Source organism: Homarus americanus, unplaced genomic scaffold, assembly GCF_018991925.1.
Source record: "Homarus americanus isolate GMGI-L3 unplaced genomic scaffold, GMGI_Hamer_2.0 scaffold30108, whole genome shotgun sequence".
Classification (NCBI taxonomy): domain Eukaryota; kingdom Metazoa; phylum Arthropoda; class Malacostraca; order Decapoda; family Nephropidae; genus Homarus; species Homarus americanus.
This window is the reverse complement of record NW_024748109.1, coordinates 3,187,845-3,209,427: the sequence shown is the minus strand read 5'-3', so window position 1 is coordinate 3,209,427 and position 21,583 is coordinate 3,187,845. Positions and strand designations below refer to the sequence as shown.

General features: G+C 42.9%; 1 protein-coding gene across 2 annotated transcripts in view; it reads right to left on the bottom strand.

The window, feature by feature from the left end:
* LOC121880152 overlaps positions 1 to 21,583 on the bottom strand; it is a 144,851-nt gene that overhangs the window by 81,026 nt on the left and 42,242 nt on the right. For both annotated transcript variants that reach the window (XM_042387243.1, XM_042387244.1), the window contains exons 2-3: positions 20,212 to 21,547; positions 16,153 to 16,278 (exon numbers count right to left, since the gene is read on the bottom strand). In XM_042387243.1, coding sequence (XP_042243177.1) covers positions 16,153 to 16,278; positions 20,212 to 20,671 — 586 coding nt within the window. In that variant the 5' untranslated portion in view covers positions 20,672 to 21,547. The remainder of the gene's footprint in view (positions 1 to 16,152; positions 16,279 to 20,211; positions 21,548 to 21,583) is intronic.

The window sequence follows — 21,583 nt, the reverse complement described above, 5'->3', positions numbered from 1 at the left end:
GGTTCACCCTGAAGTTACCTCATCTGCAGGAGGCTGCTGGTGTCCATACTCGAAACTACAGATGAGTGAAGGGGGTCAAGCAGGTGAGCGCCAAGGGTCCCAGTGACGAATGTTCGTGTCCGTCAACATTTGGCTTGTGTCCAGGTCAGTCAGGTTGGCAGGACTGGAGTAGTGTGTGGAACAGGAGGAACACGACCACCCACCAACCCAGAAAGTGGGGGAAAAAACCCCCCACATGAATATGTGAAAATTGGCTCGAGGACTCCTTATAAATTTCAGGTTGCACCCAGGACCAGGAGCAATCCTCATCCTTATCAGCCAAGGCCAAGTACCTTTTCCAAGAGGAACTTTGTTGATATAACCTCAGGGTTCACCCTCATGCCTGACAGGGATACTATTACCAATGTTAATATGCAGAGATTTAGTCAATGTGTTACTGACCAGTGTGAGTGCAAGGCTCCGCCATGGAAATAGTCTGATGATGGCGACAATTTCTTGAATATTCAGTGATTATTACAATATAAAGCGTTCTAGACAGCAGAAAGAATCGGGACGTACAGATATTTGGTTAACGGATTGTTAAGTTGGAAAGTTGTGTAACAAAACTCGGTACTGTACAGTACATCTGCACCCAACCGGGGCGGCCCGTCAACTGTTCCACGGTCTTGTCATCTTGTAAGTGTTGGTAATAAGTGGAATTAGTATAATAGAATAAATACAATTTAAACGAATAAAGTCATTATAATTGTTTGAGACCATACTTTAAAATATTAATATTTTTGTGATATTTCATTATTTTTTCTGTGTGGATCAGCTGAAACCTGGAGATGTAGGGAGAGAGATGAAGACTGCCTGGAAGCTGCTGATAGGTGGGTGTGGAAGAGATTAGTTTCGTGGACAGGGAGACAAACAAGGCTGTTCCGGAGAGTGTTGGAAGGAGAAGTCTTAGTATGATAATGTTAAGAGAACGAAAAAGTGGTGAGAGAGAGAGATAAACAGTGTGATGAAGAAGATGATACCAGGTGTTTGTGGTCTCGTTGTGGAGTTTGACCTAAGTTGATCAACGTCAAGACAATAAACTCTAAAAATAACAACCCCATTCGTTGTCCCTGAAGGCTTCTTAATGACCGTGTACCGATATTTTACCACCGAGTGTTCAGATCGGTTAATGGGCTATATTTTGTATGTTTCTTATCGCATCACAGTGCTAATGCAACACGGCCTTATTTATAGTGCTACACATTTCTAATCGTTCTCAAAAATCTTAAAGACACTTCCGACTGTTGGGTCTCTTGTGTCGCCACGGTACCCCATTCCCGCTAAATTTACACAGTTTATACCTGCTTGCATTTCTTTTAGATGTCGTTCAGTTTAAGTTCAGCCAACAGCGAAGCAAATTAACAGGGCGATTTTCACTGAGCTCCGTCTTGTACAGTAAAGTACTTGACGCAGTAATAACTTCTGGGGTGTAAACATTCTCTGGGCCTCAATACGAATTAGTAATTTTTTCTTAATTTTCTCACTTGAAAATTTTTTACAAACTTGTGTGAAGGAAATTATCTTTTTTTCCAGATGATGTTCGTTCATATAATATCATGTAGAGACACAGTTGTAGTGGACCACCCGGTGCGTCACACACCTTCACTATACTGTGCAGTACAACATCTTACTACAGTATTTATAAACATATTTTCAGACGTGCACAACACAGCCGTAAAATCACATCACAACACATGGACACCCCGCCACAAAAAACACCTTTCCACCACAGCCTAGTTTTATCAAGGCAGTAATGAGTTAGATCAGATATATTATCCTGTAATAATTTTACAGCAATAATTATTATGGACTAAAATAGTGCCCGAGTTATTACGTATCAGGATTTTGGACGAGCTACTCTACCACTGTGAGAGGTACTTTACCATCTAACACATGTAATCACATAAACTAGACAGCTATTAACTCTTTTTAGCATTAATACTTGGTAAAAGTTGTCACACCTGTCGTGGAAACCCGGGTGTAATTAAAAGGCAGCTGCCCAGAGTCCCCCAGGTTACCCAGGACCCCTAAGATGTTAAAGAAAAAAAATAATTAGATAAACAAAATGCACATAAAGCATAAAAACGGAAATAAGTTATTTCAATTAAATCGGTCATAACTTCATCAAATATAGAATAAATAATGATGAATAATATTGTATATTGGTCTTTCGTTTGACTGATGACGTCACTCCTACACTAAGTTAGGTTAGGTAGGCTCAGGTAAAGTTAGGTTAAATAGGGGTAGTTTAGGTTAATTTGGGTTAGGCAGGGCTAGTGCTAGGGTGGTTAATCTTCAGGTAAAATAAGCTTGTGGACGAATTTTCATGTGACCTAGTTTAGGGAAAAAATCTGTTAACATGTTAGCGACACAGACCAACAAGGCATCATCATGTAGAGTGAGTCAAGAGGAGGTGTGCGAGTACTGTGTTGACTAAATCAATTTTATCATATTTCTTAATGAGTTTGAAGAACATATTTTATAATTTTTTTATGTTCAGTTTCTAATTATTAACTTTTGTTTTTTAATATACACTAAATATACACTGGTAAAGTTTTGAGAGAATTATTTTAATGAAAAGCGTAAATTCTTTCTTTACCGTAAACTGATACAGTATATTATTGTTGCCGCTCACAAGCGCTGCCTCACCCTCTGACCTTGCAACATTGACCTCTCAAACTGTGTGAGTGAAGGTTACTAAACAAATGGGGGTCACGTTCCCCACCAAGTGTGTCTGTGAATATGACCAGTTACTGTGATGTAATGTATTAATTATTGACTTTGATGCTATTGTTGATGTTTTACTGTCATTTGCTTCAACTGCCAGGGTTATTAACCATACATCACGAGGTAGTAGTATCTACAACAAAGAACTTGTCTACTGTCATTAACTCGTGTGTTCCCTTGGCTGTAGGAGACGTAAACCACCAATTTGTTCACTAGTGTTAAGGTCGTGTTCTCTAATTAAACATTTTAACAAGACACTTGCATGTTCTTCAAGCGGGGGATTACAGTCATTACTAATCTAAACTATCCCTATCCTCGCCACACCTGTTACACTAAATCCTTAAATTCACCTAAAGAATTTATTTGTATTTATAATGAATAAACTGCGTCACTTTGTAAACTTTTGCACTTACTGTAATCTATACAGTTATAGGTGTACCACTTAGTTACAAATATACGAACGTCATACCTGGTTAATATACAGTTCACGGTCAACATAACGTCTATAAATAAGTTGCTTTAAATTTACTGCCCCACAGTGCCCCATGCCCCGTAATTCTCACATGGGTTACGCCCCTCTTACCGACTCATGCCCCGTTGGCAGGCAAGATGTACGGTACTGAACATTGTTGAAAAATTACCACAAGCAGTCCCACCACACCATTAATATAATTGTTTTTACACACGAGACGAAACGAACTAAACTAACATAACATAACATAACATGACAAAAACGGCCACAGAATTATAAGCTTAAGTTAACTGATACAGTTTACTATCTGTAGCTTAACTGATCAATAGTTTACTGTAGCTTAACTGATCAATAGTTTACTGTAGCTTAACTGATCAATAGTTTACTGTAGCTCAACTGATCAATAGTTTACTGTAGCTCAACTGATCAATAGTTTACTGTAGCTCAACTGATCAATAGTTTACTGTAGCTCAACTGATCAATAGTTTACTGTAGCTCAACTGATCAATAGTTTACTGTAGCTTAACTGATCAATGGTTTACTGTAGCTCAACTGATCAATAGTTTACTGTAGCTCAACTGATCAATGGTTTACTGTAGCTTAACTGATCAATAGTTTTCTTTGATTTACCTAAATACGGATGATCGCCCATTAAGCTTTTAAAAGCAACTGAGGTTTTTGCCAAATAGGGATAACTTTTTTTGTGCTATAATTAATATGTATATGGGAACTTTTATTATTTTACATTCAAGATGTTTTCAGTCATAAGACACACATTATACTTAAAGTAGATTAGGTTAGGTAAGGGTACGATAGGTTAGGTTAAGATAGGTTTTCTATGCTGCTATAGTCAGTTTTATATATTATGGTGACCTACATGACTGGCCTTTTTGCAAAAAGTCAAAGAAGGTTAACTTTTTGCGTAATGGCATTAAATACTGTACTAGGCCCACAACGTAACTTAACATAACCGTGGAGTGGTATTCAGTGCCATTAAGAAAAAAGACAACGGTTTGCCTATTTTGCAAACGGCCAATTTCGTTAAAAAGACGTAAAAACTCTCACACACACACACACACACACACACACACACACATACATACATACATACATACATACATACATACATACATACATACATACATAACCTAATTCAGATCAAGTTGGTTGGTATTGGTAGGTTATCTCCACTAACACTTCACTACGGTGACGCCCTTTTCATATTTCATTTGGCTAACAACAGATGATTTTATTCAGCAGAGAGGACCCCGTACACAAGTGGTTAAGATAAAAAAGAACGTCATACATTTTACCACATGTACAGTACTACACCGTACACTCGTGTCTATGAAGATTTATCATAATAAAAAGTTATCCTCACTTTACAAGACGCCATTTTGTTTCGTGGTTTAATCATATATATATATAAAGCTACAGTGTCTATGGTCGTAATCCCCGGTTAAAATGTTTGAAAATATAGAGCAGGTATTTGGCATGTGCCGTACTGTACTGCGCTGTACTGTACTCCAGAAGGCCCCAAATAAATGTACATTCTAGCAATTGATTTTATTCATACCGCAGTTTATACTCGGTTAGGTTGCGTTCAGCTTTAATGTTCTTTGAATTTTGTAGTTGTGTATTGTGTTGCAATATTTAAGTTGCCAAGTGCTTGCATGTCATGTATACAACTGAGTAAATTTTGATATAAAAATAAAACCGTTGTGCATTACTTGGATTGGTATACGTTAACACTGTTCTGAAATGACACAGTAATCTGTGTCCTCCGTGTAAAGTTTTCATGGTATCTGTAATTGTGAATTTATGGTTAAGTTAGGTTGCAGATGAGGTGAGGATTTTCTGAAGTGATTATGACGCACTACTAAGAGATTGCATCAGGTCATCGAGACACATACTGTATGTGTGTTTGATCCTCTTCTCCTAATGTCCGTATACCAGATGTGTGGAACACTGAAACACTGCTGGATTAAATATGTGTGGGTTATGTCTCCATTATACTTGAGAGAGAGAGAGAGAGAGAGAGAGAGAGAGAGAGAGAGAGAGAGAGAGTACTGGAATGTGAATTTTTTTGACATTTGATAAAAAATATAATAACTAATGAAATTAAATGACGTTTGTCTAGTCATGTAATTAAGGCACCTGCTGTATACATGAACTTGATCATATTTTTATGAGGTTCTGGCATGCAATATAGCGGAGGCTGGGAGTAAATTGCTCTGTTCAGTTTAATATTAAAACAATTTAGCATCGAACACATTGTTGCTTCACATAAACTACACACATATTAATATCCTGTAATTAAATGTTATTACCAGCGGTACAACGGTAAACAACATACACTTCTAATTTCTTATAACAATTTGCAGTGTAAAAAAAATTAACTGCAAAGGATTCTTTTTTCGATGTATTAAAAAATCATCCAAGAACCAGCAACCAAGGGATCATCAACCAAGAACCATGGGCCAAGAACCATGGGCCATGAACCAAGAACCATGGGCCATGAACCAAGAACCATTAACCATGAACCAGGGGCCATCAACCAAGAACGGTGGACCATCAACCAAGAACGGTGGACCATCAATCAAGAACCATGGACCATCAACCAAGAACCAGAGAACCACCAACACAAGAACCATGGACTACCAACCAAGAACCATGGACCATCAATCGGGAAACTTGGACCATCAACCAAGAACCATAGACCATCAACCAAGAACCATGGAACATCAACCAAGAACCATGGACCATCAACCAAGAACCATGGACCATCAACGAAGAACCAAGGACCATCAACCAAGAACCAGAGAACCACCAACACAAGAACCATGGACTACCAACCAAGAACCATGGACAATCAATCGGGAAACTTGGACCATCAACCAAGAACCATAGACCATCAACCAAGAATCATGGAACATCACCCAAGAACCATGGACCATCAACCAAGAACCATGGACCATCAACCAAGAACCATCAACCAAGAACCAAGGACCATCAACCAAGAACCAAGGACCATCAACCAAGAACCATGGACCATCAACCAAGAACCATGGACCATCAACCAAGAACCATGGACCATCAACAAGAACCATGGACCATCAACCAAGAACCATGGACCATCAACAAGAACCATGGACCATCAAGCAAGAACCATGGACCATCAGATATTGGAAGCATAATGTATTGTCTAATGGTAGACCCTGCTGCCATATGGCATCACAGAATTTGTGACCAAGTCCCAGGTTGCTGATCTGACTTTCTGCCTCATTTACACACAATTGCAGGGTCTCAATTGTTTCTCTTACTTTGACAACACAACATACATAATGTATATCGTTTCTCACTATTGAACTTTTTTTTTTCATTTTTGTATTTCTTTATGGTTCTTTATTATTATTATTATTGTTTTATTTTTTATTATAATTGTATTTTCTATGAACTATATTATTATTATTATTATTATTATTATTATTATTATTATTATTATTATGATTATGATTATGATTGATTATGATTATGATTATTATTATTATTATTATTATTATTATTATTATTATTATTATTATTACACCCCCCAGTCCCCGATGTGGGTCAGTGACCTGTGCCCGGGTGGGCTAATCCCTAAAAAAAACCATCAACCAAGAACCGTGGACGATCAACCAAGAACCATAGACCAACCATGAACCATCAACCAAGAACCATAGACCATCAACCAAGAACCATAGACCAATAACCAAGAACCATAGACCATCAACCAAGAGCCATGGATCATAAACCAAGAACCATCAACCAAGAACCATGGACCATCAATCAAGAACCATGGACCATCAACCAAAAAACCATCACCAAGAACCATGGACCATCAACCAAGAACCATGAATCATCAACCAAGAACCATAGACCTCTCGTATAAATAAGAAATACGATTCCCATAAAACTTTTAACACTTCCCGAAACAGCTATTTGTGCTCTTCACGGAACCTGGACACGACTACCTTCACCCTGTCTACACACACACACACACACACACACTCATACACACACACACGCACTCATACACACACACACACACACACACACACACACACAGGCACTCACACACACACACACACACACACACACACACACACACACACACACACACACACACACACACACACACACACACACACACACACAGAAGGTTAGCGTTAGGTTGGGGTGATTAATATTCTGGTGAAATAACTCTCTGGGGGGCTGATATTGATCCCTTTCTTTTTATTATGATATTCAGGCGTCAGAGTTGTGTTGTTGGCCACAAGCGCTGTCTACCCACCTCCCCCACTCTTGCTGCCTTACCTAACCTAACGTTACTTAACCTATTCTAAATTAAGCTAATTCTCCAGGTAGCGGAAGGTGTCTAATAGTCAAATGAAATAAATTGGGGGAACTATCTTCAGGTGATTCAACATACATTAAGTCTTCATATGTTCTCTCGCTTTGTTTCTGAATATCTGCTTCATTACACTGTGTTCTGCTTAACTTTAACATCAATATATATTTATAATTCATTCAGGTTTTTTCAGTCTTCGCAATAACACATTCTCTCTTTAGCTGATTTTTTTTATATGTTAGTCTTCATTATTATTTCCTCACCCAGTCTTCTTTGCTTCTTTCTTTATCATATATATATATATATATATATATATATATTGGATGCTGAAATTGACACCGTTAATTTAGCCAATAGTTAGAGTGAGGAACTGTACAGAGAGAGGAGTCAGGTGTCAGCAACAGCAACACAGTGTTACCTGCGGAGCCTCGACAATTTCCTGCACATTGCAACATTAATTATTATTAATTATGTATGCGTCTCTGTTAATTAATAGATAATTATCTATTCATTAATAGGAGACACATACATAATTGATCTCTGTTAAAACTTGTTTTCTTGTGTGAATTAGAGTACGTAAAGTTGAAGCACAGCGATACATTATGTCAACAACAAAAGATTATATTTCTTATATATTCAAGCATTTGTTCACCGTAGAGACAAAGTAACTTAGCCGCTCAAGCAACTTAATACAACAAGAATAATAATAGAAATGATTCTCCTTAATTGTAGTTTTTTTCTCTTCCTCCCGCCAGGTCAAAGGTCAGGGTCAAGGAGAAAACTCGGAGAGAGTTACAATTACTACTGTATAACGAGTGGACCAATTTTAATGAAATTGTTTATTCTGGTCACATCAGAGTATATCGTTACAACACTGGCAGGCTGACGGTGGTGATACCTGGCAGGTAAGCTGAGAGCTGACCAGTAAATAATTTACTTGATTTATGAGAAAGTGGGTCAGAGGTGTACAGTACTGAGAACCATGGTTGTTGTTCTGATGACTCACAGTGCGGCTCTCGTATGTTTTATATATTTTGTAACGATGTTACTGTACGACTACCTACTCCTGCCTTGCTATTTAATTAATGAAATCAAATTAATACTATCTTAATGGTGGTTGTCATTAATATTGTATTGGTGGAGAGTCACGCCAAGAGGTCTCTGGCACCTGTCCGGATAGTTTCCAACTATACGTGTACATAAACACTCTTTACTGTTGTACTCTAACCAACTAAAACATTCTGGGAGAAACATACAGAGAAGTGCTTTGTATGTTTCCGTGGAAATCTGCTTAAGACGCCCATCAGCGCTTTCTCAGATCATATATGGTGAGGAGGAGTTAGCATGTCGCTGCACCTTTGTGTACTGTACACATGACGTTAAACTCGTGCAAACAGACACTTTCCTTCTTCCAAATTCACAAACTACTTGACTAACAAATTTTATGACTACGGTAGACCATAATTCAAATAACAGTAAGTGAAAATATACACTGTATTAAGAATAGTGTCTCAGTGATTAACTCAGCGACACGAAAGACCTCTTTATTTTATATAGTGTTTAACAGGTGTTGTGCCACCCTTGTTTACAGTACCACGTGACATCTACACTCTACAGCGTCTCGGTATAGCTTAATCTAACTGGCTACGCTTAAGCTTTATCCGGTTTCAAGATAACCCGCGCGCACACACATACACACACATGTAAACAGGGTGTAATGTGGTTTGTCACTCTGCAGGTTGGCATACCTAATATAAAATGTAACGTAATGAGTCTGTTGAGCTGGTATGTATGTATGTATGTATGTAAAAATAATAATAATAATAATTAACGGTTTATTGAAAGAGCATAGCAGCCAGAAGGCTGAAAATATACAGTTACATAATTTTCAGCCTTCTGGCTGCTATGCTCTTTCAATAAACCGTATGTATGCATGGGGTCGGGTTGGGTGGGGAGCAAGGCGTGGGCTGTAGTGTGGTGTTAGTGGCGTTGCTCCCGACAACACCACACCTGTACCACCACCACCACCACCGCACACATCAATACCACCACTCCGGATAATGCACAGCCCTCCCTCACTATCTACACACACACACACACACGTTCCTCTACAATACCACCAGGGAGGTAGGCCAATAATCACGTGTTTCCTCTACAACACCACCAGGGAGGTAGGCCAATAATCACGTGTTTCCTCTACAACACCATCGGGGAGGTAGGCCAATAATCACGTGTTTCCTCTACAACACCACCAGGGAGGTAGGCCAATAATCACGTGTTTCCTCTACAACACCACCGGGGAGGTAGGCCAATAATCACGTGTTTCCTCTACAACACCACCAGGGAGGTAGGCCAATAATCACGTGTTTCCTCTACAACACCACATCACTATGTCTATTACTGCAAGTCATTTTTTGTCCATCGTATATTTTCAGTAATGATGATTTGATGGGCTTTTTCTATGGTGTCATCCTCGTTGGTGTGTTCTAAGGAGGCTTCAAAGACTAAAGCGGATCGTCAGCAGAGGTTGCATGTGCGGAAGGCTACATCTAGTGCGGGAAGGGGGCGGCGTGTCCTTCCAACGTGTTGTCGATCACCCACTAAGGTTTTTAACACACTCGTGCGGTGTTTCTTGAAGCCTCACGGTGGGCATGACGGTCTTCCTGCTTTAAGTGTCAATTTGGCGAGTATATTCTCTTATCTCTTCTGTTATCTACCAGCACTTAAGTTTGCCATTCTTTAGAGGGCTAGAGTAGCTGCTTTGGTAACCTACTGTCGTCCATACTAGTCCAGGAAAATAGTGAGTGAATTGTGCACTTTAGGAAACAAGCTTGAAATTTTCAGAAAAAAGAGAGACTTTTACTAGCCGAATAAACATAGATATAGGGCCATTTAAAAATCCAAGATGGCCATCATTTTCAAGATGGCCGCCATTTTATAAAAAAGTTCCCTGAAGTACAGCATTCTTTATAAACTGTGTATTATGTGTTTAAAGACTGAAATTCTCTTATATTATAAGATTTCATAAAATGAAAGAATTTTTATGAAAAAAATTTGAGAAAAACATGGCTGCCATTTTAGAGATTCTTTCATCAATGCCGCACATCTTTCACTACACGATCATGAAGTAACAGCGTGTGCTCTGTGTATACTCTTGAAGAAGTGATATTCGTTATATGTGTGTAGCCTTCCAGAAGGAGCAGTCATTAAACTTTGGAGACTCGTGTATTGTGAGAAGAGGACCGTCCACAATTTCAGTAATGGTTGCTGACAATAGACTTTGAGTTGGATGTTTTAAATTTCTTGCAGTTTTTACATTTAGGAAATTTACAGCTCTACAAGGATTTATTTTATTTTTTTGCTTTAGATCATCCACACTATTCTTGTTGGTCACCAGTTCACCTATGTGATATGCTCAGTCTTTCAAGGAAGCATCCACATTTGGCCAAGGAGTTCGACAATGGGAACTACTTACTATATAAATCGCAGAGAGCTTTTTCTGGTGGAATTCCAATTGATCTACACATGAGCAAAACAACAGGTGTGTCAAAGGGGACGGAGGAGTCAAGGGCTGACTGAAAACTGTTTAATGAGAATCATAAATCATCATAAAATAATAATCATATTTTGAAGTTATTAGTATTTGTTAATCTTTTGTATCATTTAGCCTATCTTCTATGATTCCAAAACAATTACATGCTTGTGAAGCATGATTAGAATATCTTAGGCACTGTGCAGGCCATCTTGGAAATGACAACCCTATTGGATGTTTTTCAAATGGCCTTATCACTTCTGAAATATTCATGCTTTTTTGCCAAAAGTGCAGACTCCACAGCATATTATGTACCCTTTTCTCGGACTATATGGGTAATGTGAGCGGTTCAACATACTTGATCCTTGACAATGGCAGCCTCGATGTTCCTAGAGTTGATGTCAGCGAGGGTACTAACATTTGACATCCTGTCTTCACAGCGGACGTTGAGGATGGATAGAAGATTACTGTACGTTGGTGAAAACTCTCAAGCACCTCGGGATGTCGCCAGATTCACTACCCAAAAGGGTCCTGATATTCCATGCAGCAACCATAAGAGGTTGTGTAGTCTGTTGTGATCTATTGTAATGTTTCTGACCATGTTGGAGGATGACTTATTGGGGGTAGCTGCTAAGTCAGGATAGTAGTAGTAGTAGTAGTAGGCAGGCTATGATTAAGGCAAGGTCAGCACAGAGATAACCGGGATTCACTGCTGATTATATCCCAGCGCAGAGACACCTGACCGCAGAGTTGTGACAAGGGATTCCTAACAGTCATCTCTGCCTGGCCCCGTCGCTACTGTCTGTTGTTGGGAGACTTTTTGGAGATTTGTGATAATAATGCTGAGAGCGCGACAGGTTGAATGATATCTATATGTGAACTGATATAATTACGGAAGCAGGGGCGCCGACTGCAACCACACATGTTGGCTCCACTCTTTCCTGATTCAGTGATACAGATAGCTGCAACAACCGAGAAGAGGTGAATGGACTGCCAATGGCCAAGTATGTTGGGTCAGCCTTAGTACAGTAGCACGTCCCTTGTACATTGTCTTCAACTCATCAATGTAGCTGTTCCCATGATGGTCACCTCTGCTGACTATTCCATCTTGAGGTCTTACTAGAGCTTTTGCTGCTGCACAAACTTGTGTTACCCAGGGAGCTTGACTACACAGGTTACCGAACACGCTCGCACGCACGCATTTATAAAAACCTACACAAGTATAGTTACCATTATAGAAATAAAGTTGTCCCTGGACTGGAAAGCTTATGCAGAGATACAGAGCGGAGGGGTGAGGGAGAGGAGGGGGGTTGTTTAATGATTGCCGGGGCCTGAAGGAGGTGTTTCGTGCTCTCTCCTGAATATACACTTTGTTTATTCTTATTTATTCTTTAGTGTATTGTCGTTCTGCAGTTTGTTAAACACCTCGCAGTGTTTTCATACAAGCACAAGGTCTGCCCCCTTTCCCCACCTTCACCACTTTTGTCATAGTTCATAACCAAGACATATCTCACTTCCTATCTCTCACACCCTACCCTCTCACACACCCTACCCCTGTCACTCCCTACCCCTCTCTCCACCTCCTACCCCTCTCTCACATTCCCTACCCCCCCTCACACTCCTTACCCCTCTCACCTCTCTACCCCTCTCTCACACCTCCCTCTCTCACACACTCCTACCCCTCTCTCACGCACTCCCTACCCCTCTCTCACACTCCCTACCCCTCTCTCACACACTCCCTCTCTCACACACCCCTACCCCTCTCTCCACACACTCCCTACCCCTCTCTCTCTCCCTCTCCTCTCTCACACTCCCTACCCCTCTCTCTTACTCCTCTACCCTCGCACACTCCTACCCCTCTCTCTCACACTCCCTACCCCTCTCTCTCACATCCCTACCCCTCTCTCACACTCCCTACCCCTCTCTCACACTCCTACCCCTCTCACACACTCCCTACCCCTCTCACACTCCCCTACCCCTCTCCCCTCCCTACCCCTCTCTCACCTCCTACCCCTCTCTCACACTCCCTACCCCTCTCTCACACCCTACCCACCTCTCACACACTCCCTACCCCCTCTCTCACACACTCCCTACCCCTCTCTCACACACACTCTACCCCTCTCTCACACACTCCCTACCCCTCTCTCACACTCTACCCCCTCTCTCACACTCCCTACCTCTCTCCCCTCCCTCCTCTCACACTCCCTACCCTCTCTCTCCACACTCCCCTACCCCTCTCTCTCACTCCTACCCCTCTCTCTCTCCTCCCTACCCTCTCCTCACTCCTACCCCTCTCTCTCACACTCCCTACCCCTCTCTCTCACCTCCCTACCCCTCTCTCCACCTCCTACCCCTCTCTCTCACACTCCCTATCCCTCTCTCACTCCCTATCCCTCTCTCTCTCACACTCCCTACCCCCTCTCTCACACTCCCTACCCCTCTCTCTCACCACTCCCTCTCACACCCTTCTACCCCTCTCTCACACACTCCCTACCCTCTCTCTCACACTCCCTACCCCTCTCTCTCACACTCCCTACCCTCTCTCACACTCCTACCTCTCTCTCACACTCCCTACCCCTCTCTCTCACACTCCTATCCCTCTCTCACACTCCCTACCCCTCTCTCTCACTCCCATACCCCTCTCTCTCACACTCCCCTACCCCTCTCTCTCACACTCCCCTACCCTCTCTCACACACTCCCTACCCCTCTCTCACACTCCCTACCCCTCTCTCACACACTCCCTACCCCTCTACACTCCTCCCTCTCTCTCACACTCCCACCCTCTCTCTCACACTCCCTATCCCTCTCTCCCACTCCCTACCCCTCTCCTCACACTCCTCCCTCTCTCACACACTCCCTACCCTCTCTCACACACCTCCCTACCCCTCTCTCACACTCCCTACCCTTCTCACACACTCCTACCCCTCTCTCCCTCCCTACCCCCTCTCTCCTCCCCACCCTCTCTCACACTCCCTACCCCTCTCTCACACTCCCTACCCCTCTCTCACACTCCCTACCCCTCTCTCACACTCCCTACCCCTCTCTCACCCTCCTATACACACTATCCTCCCCCTTACACCCTCCTATACACACTATCCTCTCCCTTACAAACTCCTACACACCCCTTCCACACCTTTACACCTCCCTATATACCCCTCCCCGTACACCCCTCCCCCTTACTCCTCTTACACACCCCTCCCCCTTACTCCTCTTACACACCCCTCCCTCACCCTTACACCTCCCTCCCTCCTCCCCCCATTACACCTACACACTCCATAATAACATAGGGAGACTATTGATAAACACTGGTTGTCGTAATTCACCTCCAGGGCAGCAGCACAAAGGTCCGTCTCGCCACATGAACCTTCGAACTACAGGCAGTAACAATGCGAGGTATGATGATAACGATAACAAAAGTAATAATGATAGTTAATGATGATGTAGATAATAATAATACAGTAGTAATGGTACTAAACACAATGACAATGATATTACAACCACTAATATTATGTAATGATGATAATAATGATTATAACATTGGTGGTGATACGAGTGTTGAAGGATACGGAGAAGTGTGGAGGAGGAGGAGGGGGAGGAGCAGGAGGGGGAGGAGCAGGAGGGGGAGGAGCAGGAGGGGGAGGAGCAGGAGGGGGAAGGGAGGAGGAGGAAAAATAGAAAAGAAGAAAACAGCAACAAAACATCAACAACAATACAAAGAATTTTAAAGTTGTTTCACTGTCACAATAGCCTACCGTTATAATAGTCTACAGTCACAATAGCCTACCGTTACAATAGCCTACCGTTACAATAGCCTACCGTTATAATAGCCTACTGTCACAATAGCCTACCGTTACAATAGCCTACAGTCACAATAGCCTACAGTCACAATAGCCCACAGACATAGTAGCCCATAGAAGCTCACAGATCCCACAGTAGCCCAGAGAAGCCCGCAGCAGCCAACAGTAGCCAAGAGAAGCCCGCAGCAGCCAACAGTAGCCAGAAGCCTGCAGCAGCCAACAGTAGCCCAGCACGCTCACAGATCCACAGTAGCCCAGAAGCTGCAGCAGCCAACAGCCCAGACGCTCACAGATCCACAGTAGCCCAGAGAAGCCCGCAGAGCCAACAGTAGCCTATAGACGCTCACAGATCCCACAGTAGCCCAGAGAAGCCTGCAGCAGCCAACAGTAGCCCAGAGAAGCCCTCAGCATCCAACAGTAGCCCAGAGAAGCCCCCAGCATCCAACAGGAGCCCAGAGAAGCCTGCAGCAGCCACAGGAGCCCAGAGAAGCCTGCAGCAGCCAACAGTAGCCCAGAGAAGCCTGCAGCAGCCAACACAGCCAAGAGAAGCCCGCAGCATCCAACAATAGCCCAGAGAAGCCCGCAGCAGCCAACAGTAGCCCCACAGACACAGTAGCGCAGACATAGTTGTCCAGACACACTCGCTCACAGTAGCCATGAGTAGCTTACGATAGCCCCAGTAGCCCACAGACAGAGTAGCCCATAGACAGAGTATCTCATAGAAGCCCAAATTAACCAACAGAAACCCATAGTAGCCCAAACATAGTAGTCCACAGATACAGTAGCCCACAGAACCCCAGTCATAGCAGCCCATAGTCACAGTAGCTTGCAGTAGTCTACAAACACAATAGCCCACAGACACAGCAGCCCACAGACACAGCAGCCCGCAGACACAACAGCCCACAGCAGCCCACCCTTCACCACCACCGTCTCTTGCTTCTCCTTCACCTCCTCTAGGTTGTGTTGTTTAATAGGTTGAGGACGAGCAGTACTCAGTCTTAGAGATCAAGGAGGAGGTAAATATTCACCCTAGAAGTTGAGAAGAGGAGGTACTCAGACTCAAGGATGAGATTAGATGTGCTTTTCACTCTAGGGGTCGAGGAGAAGGTGGTTTCTATTCTTGAGGGTGAGGGAAACGTAGCACTCATACTCGATGTTGAAGGAACGTAAGGTCAAGATGGAGGATGTACTCACCCTTGAGGTTGAGAGGGTCGTCCACCTGGAGGATGACCTTCCCTGTGATGGTCTGCTGGGAGAAGTACACAGCTCCGGGTGCATCAAACTTGATTTCGAACCTCTCAGGCCGGAGCATGGGTGTATCTGTGGGTGTAGAAGGTGGGTGAGTGGGTGTATCTGTAGAGGGGAGTGTGTGTATCTGTAGGTGTAGAGGGTGGCGAGTGGGTTTATCTGTGGGTGTAGAGGGTGGGTGAGTGGGCGTATCTGTGGGTGTAGAGGATGGTTAGTGGGTGTATGTATGGATGTAGAGGGTATTCAGTGGGTGTATGCATGGGTGTAGAAGGTATCCAGTGGGTGTATGCATGGGTTATAGAATATACAGTAAGACCATTATAGATTACAGTACGTGTGGTAATACAGAATCAAGGTTTATCGTATCCCTATTCGATACAGCGGGGAATTTTTAGTCGTTTACTCGTAGTATCGTGTGCTATCGTAAAGTTATCGTTAACTTCAACAACTTGTCCTCAACGACCCAGGATCTATTGGGCCCCAGGTCTAATAGCCACAGGACTACTAGGTCTCAGTTCTAATGGGTCTCAATTGTAAGGGCCATAATCTGATTATTTGGATTACATAAAGTTGGATTAATACTTCGGCCCCACCATCTACAGTCAGACTCACCTTCCAGTTTCTCCACATAGCTGCAGTTCCTCGTCTTTGTTTCATCTCGTTTAAGTTTATCGGCGTAGAAATTATTATATAAAACCACACTCATCAGACACAGCGTGGGGAACGTCATTGAAGCCAACACGGTGTTTGGCAGAACATAGTGACCTGTCCGCCAGACGCTTATCGCCCGGGTCTTAGGTAAATTGACGTTATAGCAACAGCTTCAGTTATTGAGACGAAGTAAAAAATTAAAAGGATACAGCTTATTGTAACATGTAACTCACAAACAAATAATAATAATAATGAGCAACTCGGGTGCTAGTTAAAAGTTATTTAAGGCTCGTGCAGTACAACAGGGAGTGTACTTGCGGTCCTCATTCGTACACACATACACATTCATCGAGTTACTCTATACCTGTATACGAAATGCATAACTTTTCGAAGTTAATCGCAAACCGTCTGGTGAATAAGTTAAAATTTGCACATCACAAGGACCAGAGAATAAGAAGCACTACCGCCAGCCCGCGACACGAGGTGACCACAACATAAGAACTCTGCGGCCGCCACCACCCACAGTTCACTACTGGGCGACGTTCGGCCAGCCACACCTCCTCCCCCCCCCCCATAATGAATAGATTTCTCTGGAGGTGATGTGTATTGAATGATTTAATGCCATAGTCCTGTTTTTATAGTGTGTTGGTATTCGCCAGCAAGTTTATATGCTAGTGGCTGGCGTCCTGCATGATTCAAATGTGCACTTGTCATTTGTTATTGGTAATGAAAATTTAGAACATATTGAGCTGGGAGAAGCCTAAGTATTGGATATGTCTGAATAATGACTAAGAAGTAAGATTCATTTTCTGAAGCAATAATTGGGCTTTGGTCACTACTGAGTCATCACAAACACACAAGACGGTTCTTCGTGAAAAAAAAATAGAAATTAGTTCTAAGGACCAAATTTTAAATGTGGTTAAGTGAAATTAATTCCTCGTGAAGTATTATTTTTATGAAAGTAATTTATTTTCATTATTTGTCTAATATATTCCATGTGTCGATAAATGTACGCTGACATGAGTATGACTGAACAAATTCTATGTGTATTTCAGAAGTATCTACCGTCATGATTAAGGGTGCGGTGGTCGAGTGAATACAGCGCTCTCAACCTGTCATAAGTTTCGTTGGTCCGATTCCAGGGCGTTCCCATTCTATTCAGCGGTGGAGTGCAGTGCGGGCCCAGCTGCCTCTTTGCGTACCGAAGGCTTAGTATAACTCAATAGTAAGAAACCAAACCTCAAAATTCCCTGTGAGCAACAGTGTAGAATACTACTAGGAACATCCTTTGTGAGCAGCGAGAAGTACAGTATATATAAAAAAAAGAGTCCTTGTGAGCAGTGCAAGCAAGTCGATATATCAATGTTCAGGTCTTGTGTGTGTGTGTGTGTGTGCGGACTGCGTAATAGTAAAATTCCTGTTGGATATTTTTACATTATCGACCGACAATAAGAGTGGCAATGACAATTGACAGTCGGGTGAGACGGAACATGATCGACACATTTGACACTTTGTTAAGTAGGCGTATCAGAGGTTCAAAGTTGCCGTGACACTTTATAGTGTGTGTGTGTGTGTGTGTGTGTGTGTGTGTGTGTGTGTGCTTCTTCAAATTCTTCTACGAAGTCGATGGGAAAGGGGGCTGGTAGGTAGACAGGGAGACTGGTTGTGTCAAGCCGGGGGAGCGTCTGGCATATAGTTGCGAAATGGTTGTTTGATTGCTCAGCTGCGTCACCATTAGTGAGATGGCTAAGGAAGGAGAGGGAGTGTGTCTTATTGTTTAGTCCACAGAGTTCTTTAGGTTTACCATATCACTGACTGATGTTGGTCTGCTTCAGGTGTTGCAACTTGGTTGGGTAGTGGGATTTCTTTGCGGTGAGTATTTCACGGATGACTTGGTTGCGAAGGGACCTGTAGCGGTTGTGGTCATTGAGATAAAAGGCGCTGTCTCTCTGTTGCATAAGTCTTTTGATCCGAGGTGTGATCTGACGGACTTCTCGGGGAAGAAGTGGTGGTAAGCTTCCGTGGTGGTGTTGGTATAATTTATCCATTTGGTGATCACGTCATCCACACTGAGTACTTCAGTCCAGGGATGGTGAACTATCCACTGCCCGAAGAGACTCACTGCAGAGTCAGTAATCGGCCTGTAGGTTTTGATGTAGGGTCTCTGTACTTGGCTGGTAGTGGGAGCTGGAGACCAGAACACTGATAGGTGTGTATTACACCCGATAGGAGGCATTGGTTGAGGTGGTTGGTACTGGTCCGCTAAGTCAGTTAAAATAATGTCAGGAGTATTTTGACTGTGTGTGTGTGTGTGGAAGTTTACTACTTGTGATAGTAGCAGCTGGTCCTGGATATCGGTGGTGTCAATTTCGTTACAGTCCCCGCATAGTAATAGCTTGGCACATGGGTACCTAACTCTGATGTGGTCTGAGGCCTTGGTTTAGGTCATTATAAAATGACCTGTGCCCGTTTGGGTTAATGCCCCCCACCCTCAAGGAAAAAAACTCCTTCACGCTGTCGTAGGCAGGAGCCCCACTGGTCCTCTGACAAATTTTAAGTAAGTTTTAAGGTGGTATTCTCTTTTTAAAATATAATACAGTAATGATAATAACAACAGTAATCTTTCTTGACTCGTTAACAAAAAAACGTTGTTCCCTGACAGCCACTTTAACGTTGTTGGCTTACAGGCACTAAAACCTCTTGGCTGACAGGCACTAAAAAAGTTGTTGGCTGACAAGCACTATAACGTTGCTCCCAGACAGCCACTAACTAAAACGTTTTTGGCTGACAAGCACTATAACGTTGCTCCCTGACAGCCACTATAACGTTGTTGGCTGATAGCAACTAAAACGTTTTTGGCTGACAAGCACTATAACGTTGCTCCCTGCCAGTCACAATAATGTTGTTGGCTGATAGCAACTAAAAAGTTGTTGGCTGACAAGCACTGTAACATTGCTCCCTGACAGCCACTATAACGCTGTTGCCTGACAGCCACTATAACGTTGTAGACTGACAGGCACTATAACGCTATTGCTGGTAATCACTAAATGTTGTTGCCTGACAGCCACTAAAACTATCTTGCCTGACAGCCACTATAATATTCTTGCCTGACAGCCACTAAAACGTTGCTGCTTGAGTCAATAAAATGTTGCTGCTTGATAGGCACTAAAACGTTGTTATCTGACAGCCACTAAAGCGTTGTTGCCTGACAGCTGCTAAATAGTTGCCTGACATGCACTAAAAATTGTCAACTCCGACAGTTAAGTTCCATTGACTTAATGATAATAAACGCTGTTGCCTCTCAAACATTAAAGCAGATGTTGACTGACAGTAAATATTTGAATATAAACTTACCCCAGTCTGTGAGTTGCAGCTTCCTCACTGCTTGCTGCCATCTTGCCTTCATCTTCATGTTCCGCGGCGCCAACTGCCTCACAGCCGGTGTGGCAGAAGGTGTGGCAGTAGTTGTGGCAGAGGGCCTGGCAGTAGATGTGGAAGGGAACCTGCCAGTTTGGATAGCAGAGATCGTAGCAATCAGCTTGGTAGAGGGCCCGGCACAACTTGTGGCAGAGGACCTGGCGGATGGTGTGGCACAGGTCTTGGCAGATGGTGTGACAGAGGGCCTGACGGATGGTGTGGCAGAGGGCTTGACGGATGGTGTGGTAGAAGGTGAAGTATGCAGCTCTGGAGAGGTCGAGACTGTCGGCGTGGCAGGGAGCGTGACAAACGACGTGGTAAACGACTTGGTAGAGGGCCTGGCAAGTGGTGTGGCAGAAGGAGTGGCAGTGGGCGTGGTGGACGCTCCCCTGTACATCTGGTGTTCATGTCCCCTTCCACACTCGCCTCCTCCTATACCACTCCTACGCCTCCCTCACATACTCCTTCTGTGTACTGGGTGCACCACAGTGGTCGTCTGGTAATATTGTGTCGTGTTTACTTGATCCTCTGACATCATCACTCAGGTACTGTCACAGTTTCACCACGTTATTCCCGGCATTAACACGGCCTAGTGTACCTGTATAAGCTCTTTACTTGTCCCACTAGCGCTTACGTCAATTACGTTTCTTTAGCACATACGTCACTAATGTCCGTTCCTTTAACACTTGTTACACGTATTTTCTTTTTTTTAGCACTGACTCACTTGCTTATAACTTATTACAGCCTTTTCATCGGTGATTGCCTAATTCTGTGGCAATTGTTTCCGACACTTACTGTACATGTTATTGTTGCACTGTTCTTCCAGCACTAAATTATTCCTATCGCACTTCCATTAGGCACTTACATATTTTCTTGTACTTGTATATGTTACTTACATGTCCTGTATTGTGTTACATTCAACCAGTATTTACACGTTCTTGGTTTCGTTTCATCCAGCCCTTACATGACTTCGAGTTAGTTCCATGAATAACCTTCATGTTCTTCGACACCTACATGGCACTAATACCTGGCACAGACGAGAAGGCACTATGAGGAGAATGATGATTCCCATTGTCATGGAGGAGGTTGAGTGTGTTGCATGACCCTGACATAGACATTTCTCACAGTGTCTCTCAACACCACTGACCTTGACTTAGGTTACCATGTTCATGAAACTGCTTTGTCTTATATATTTCTCTTAATATCCTGTAATACGTATCTTACTTCTTCCATATCCGTTGAGACAGTTTGTATGTAAGCACAAACACAGCGTCTGAAAGGGAATGAAAAGAATAAATTAGATATATTA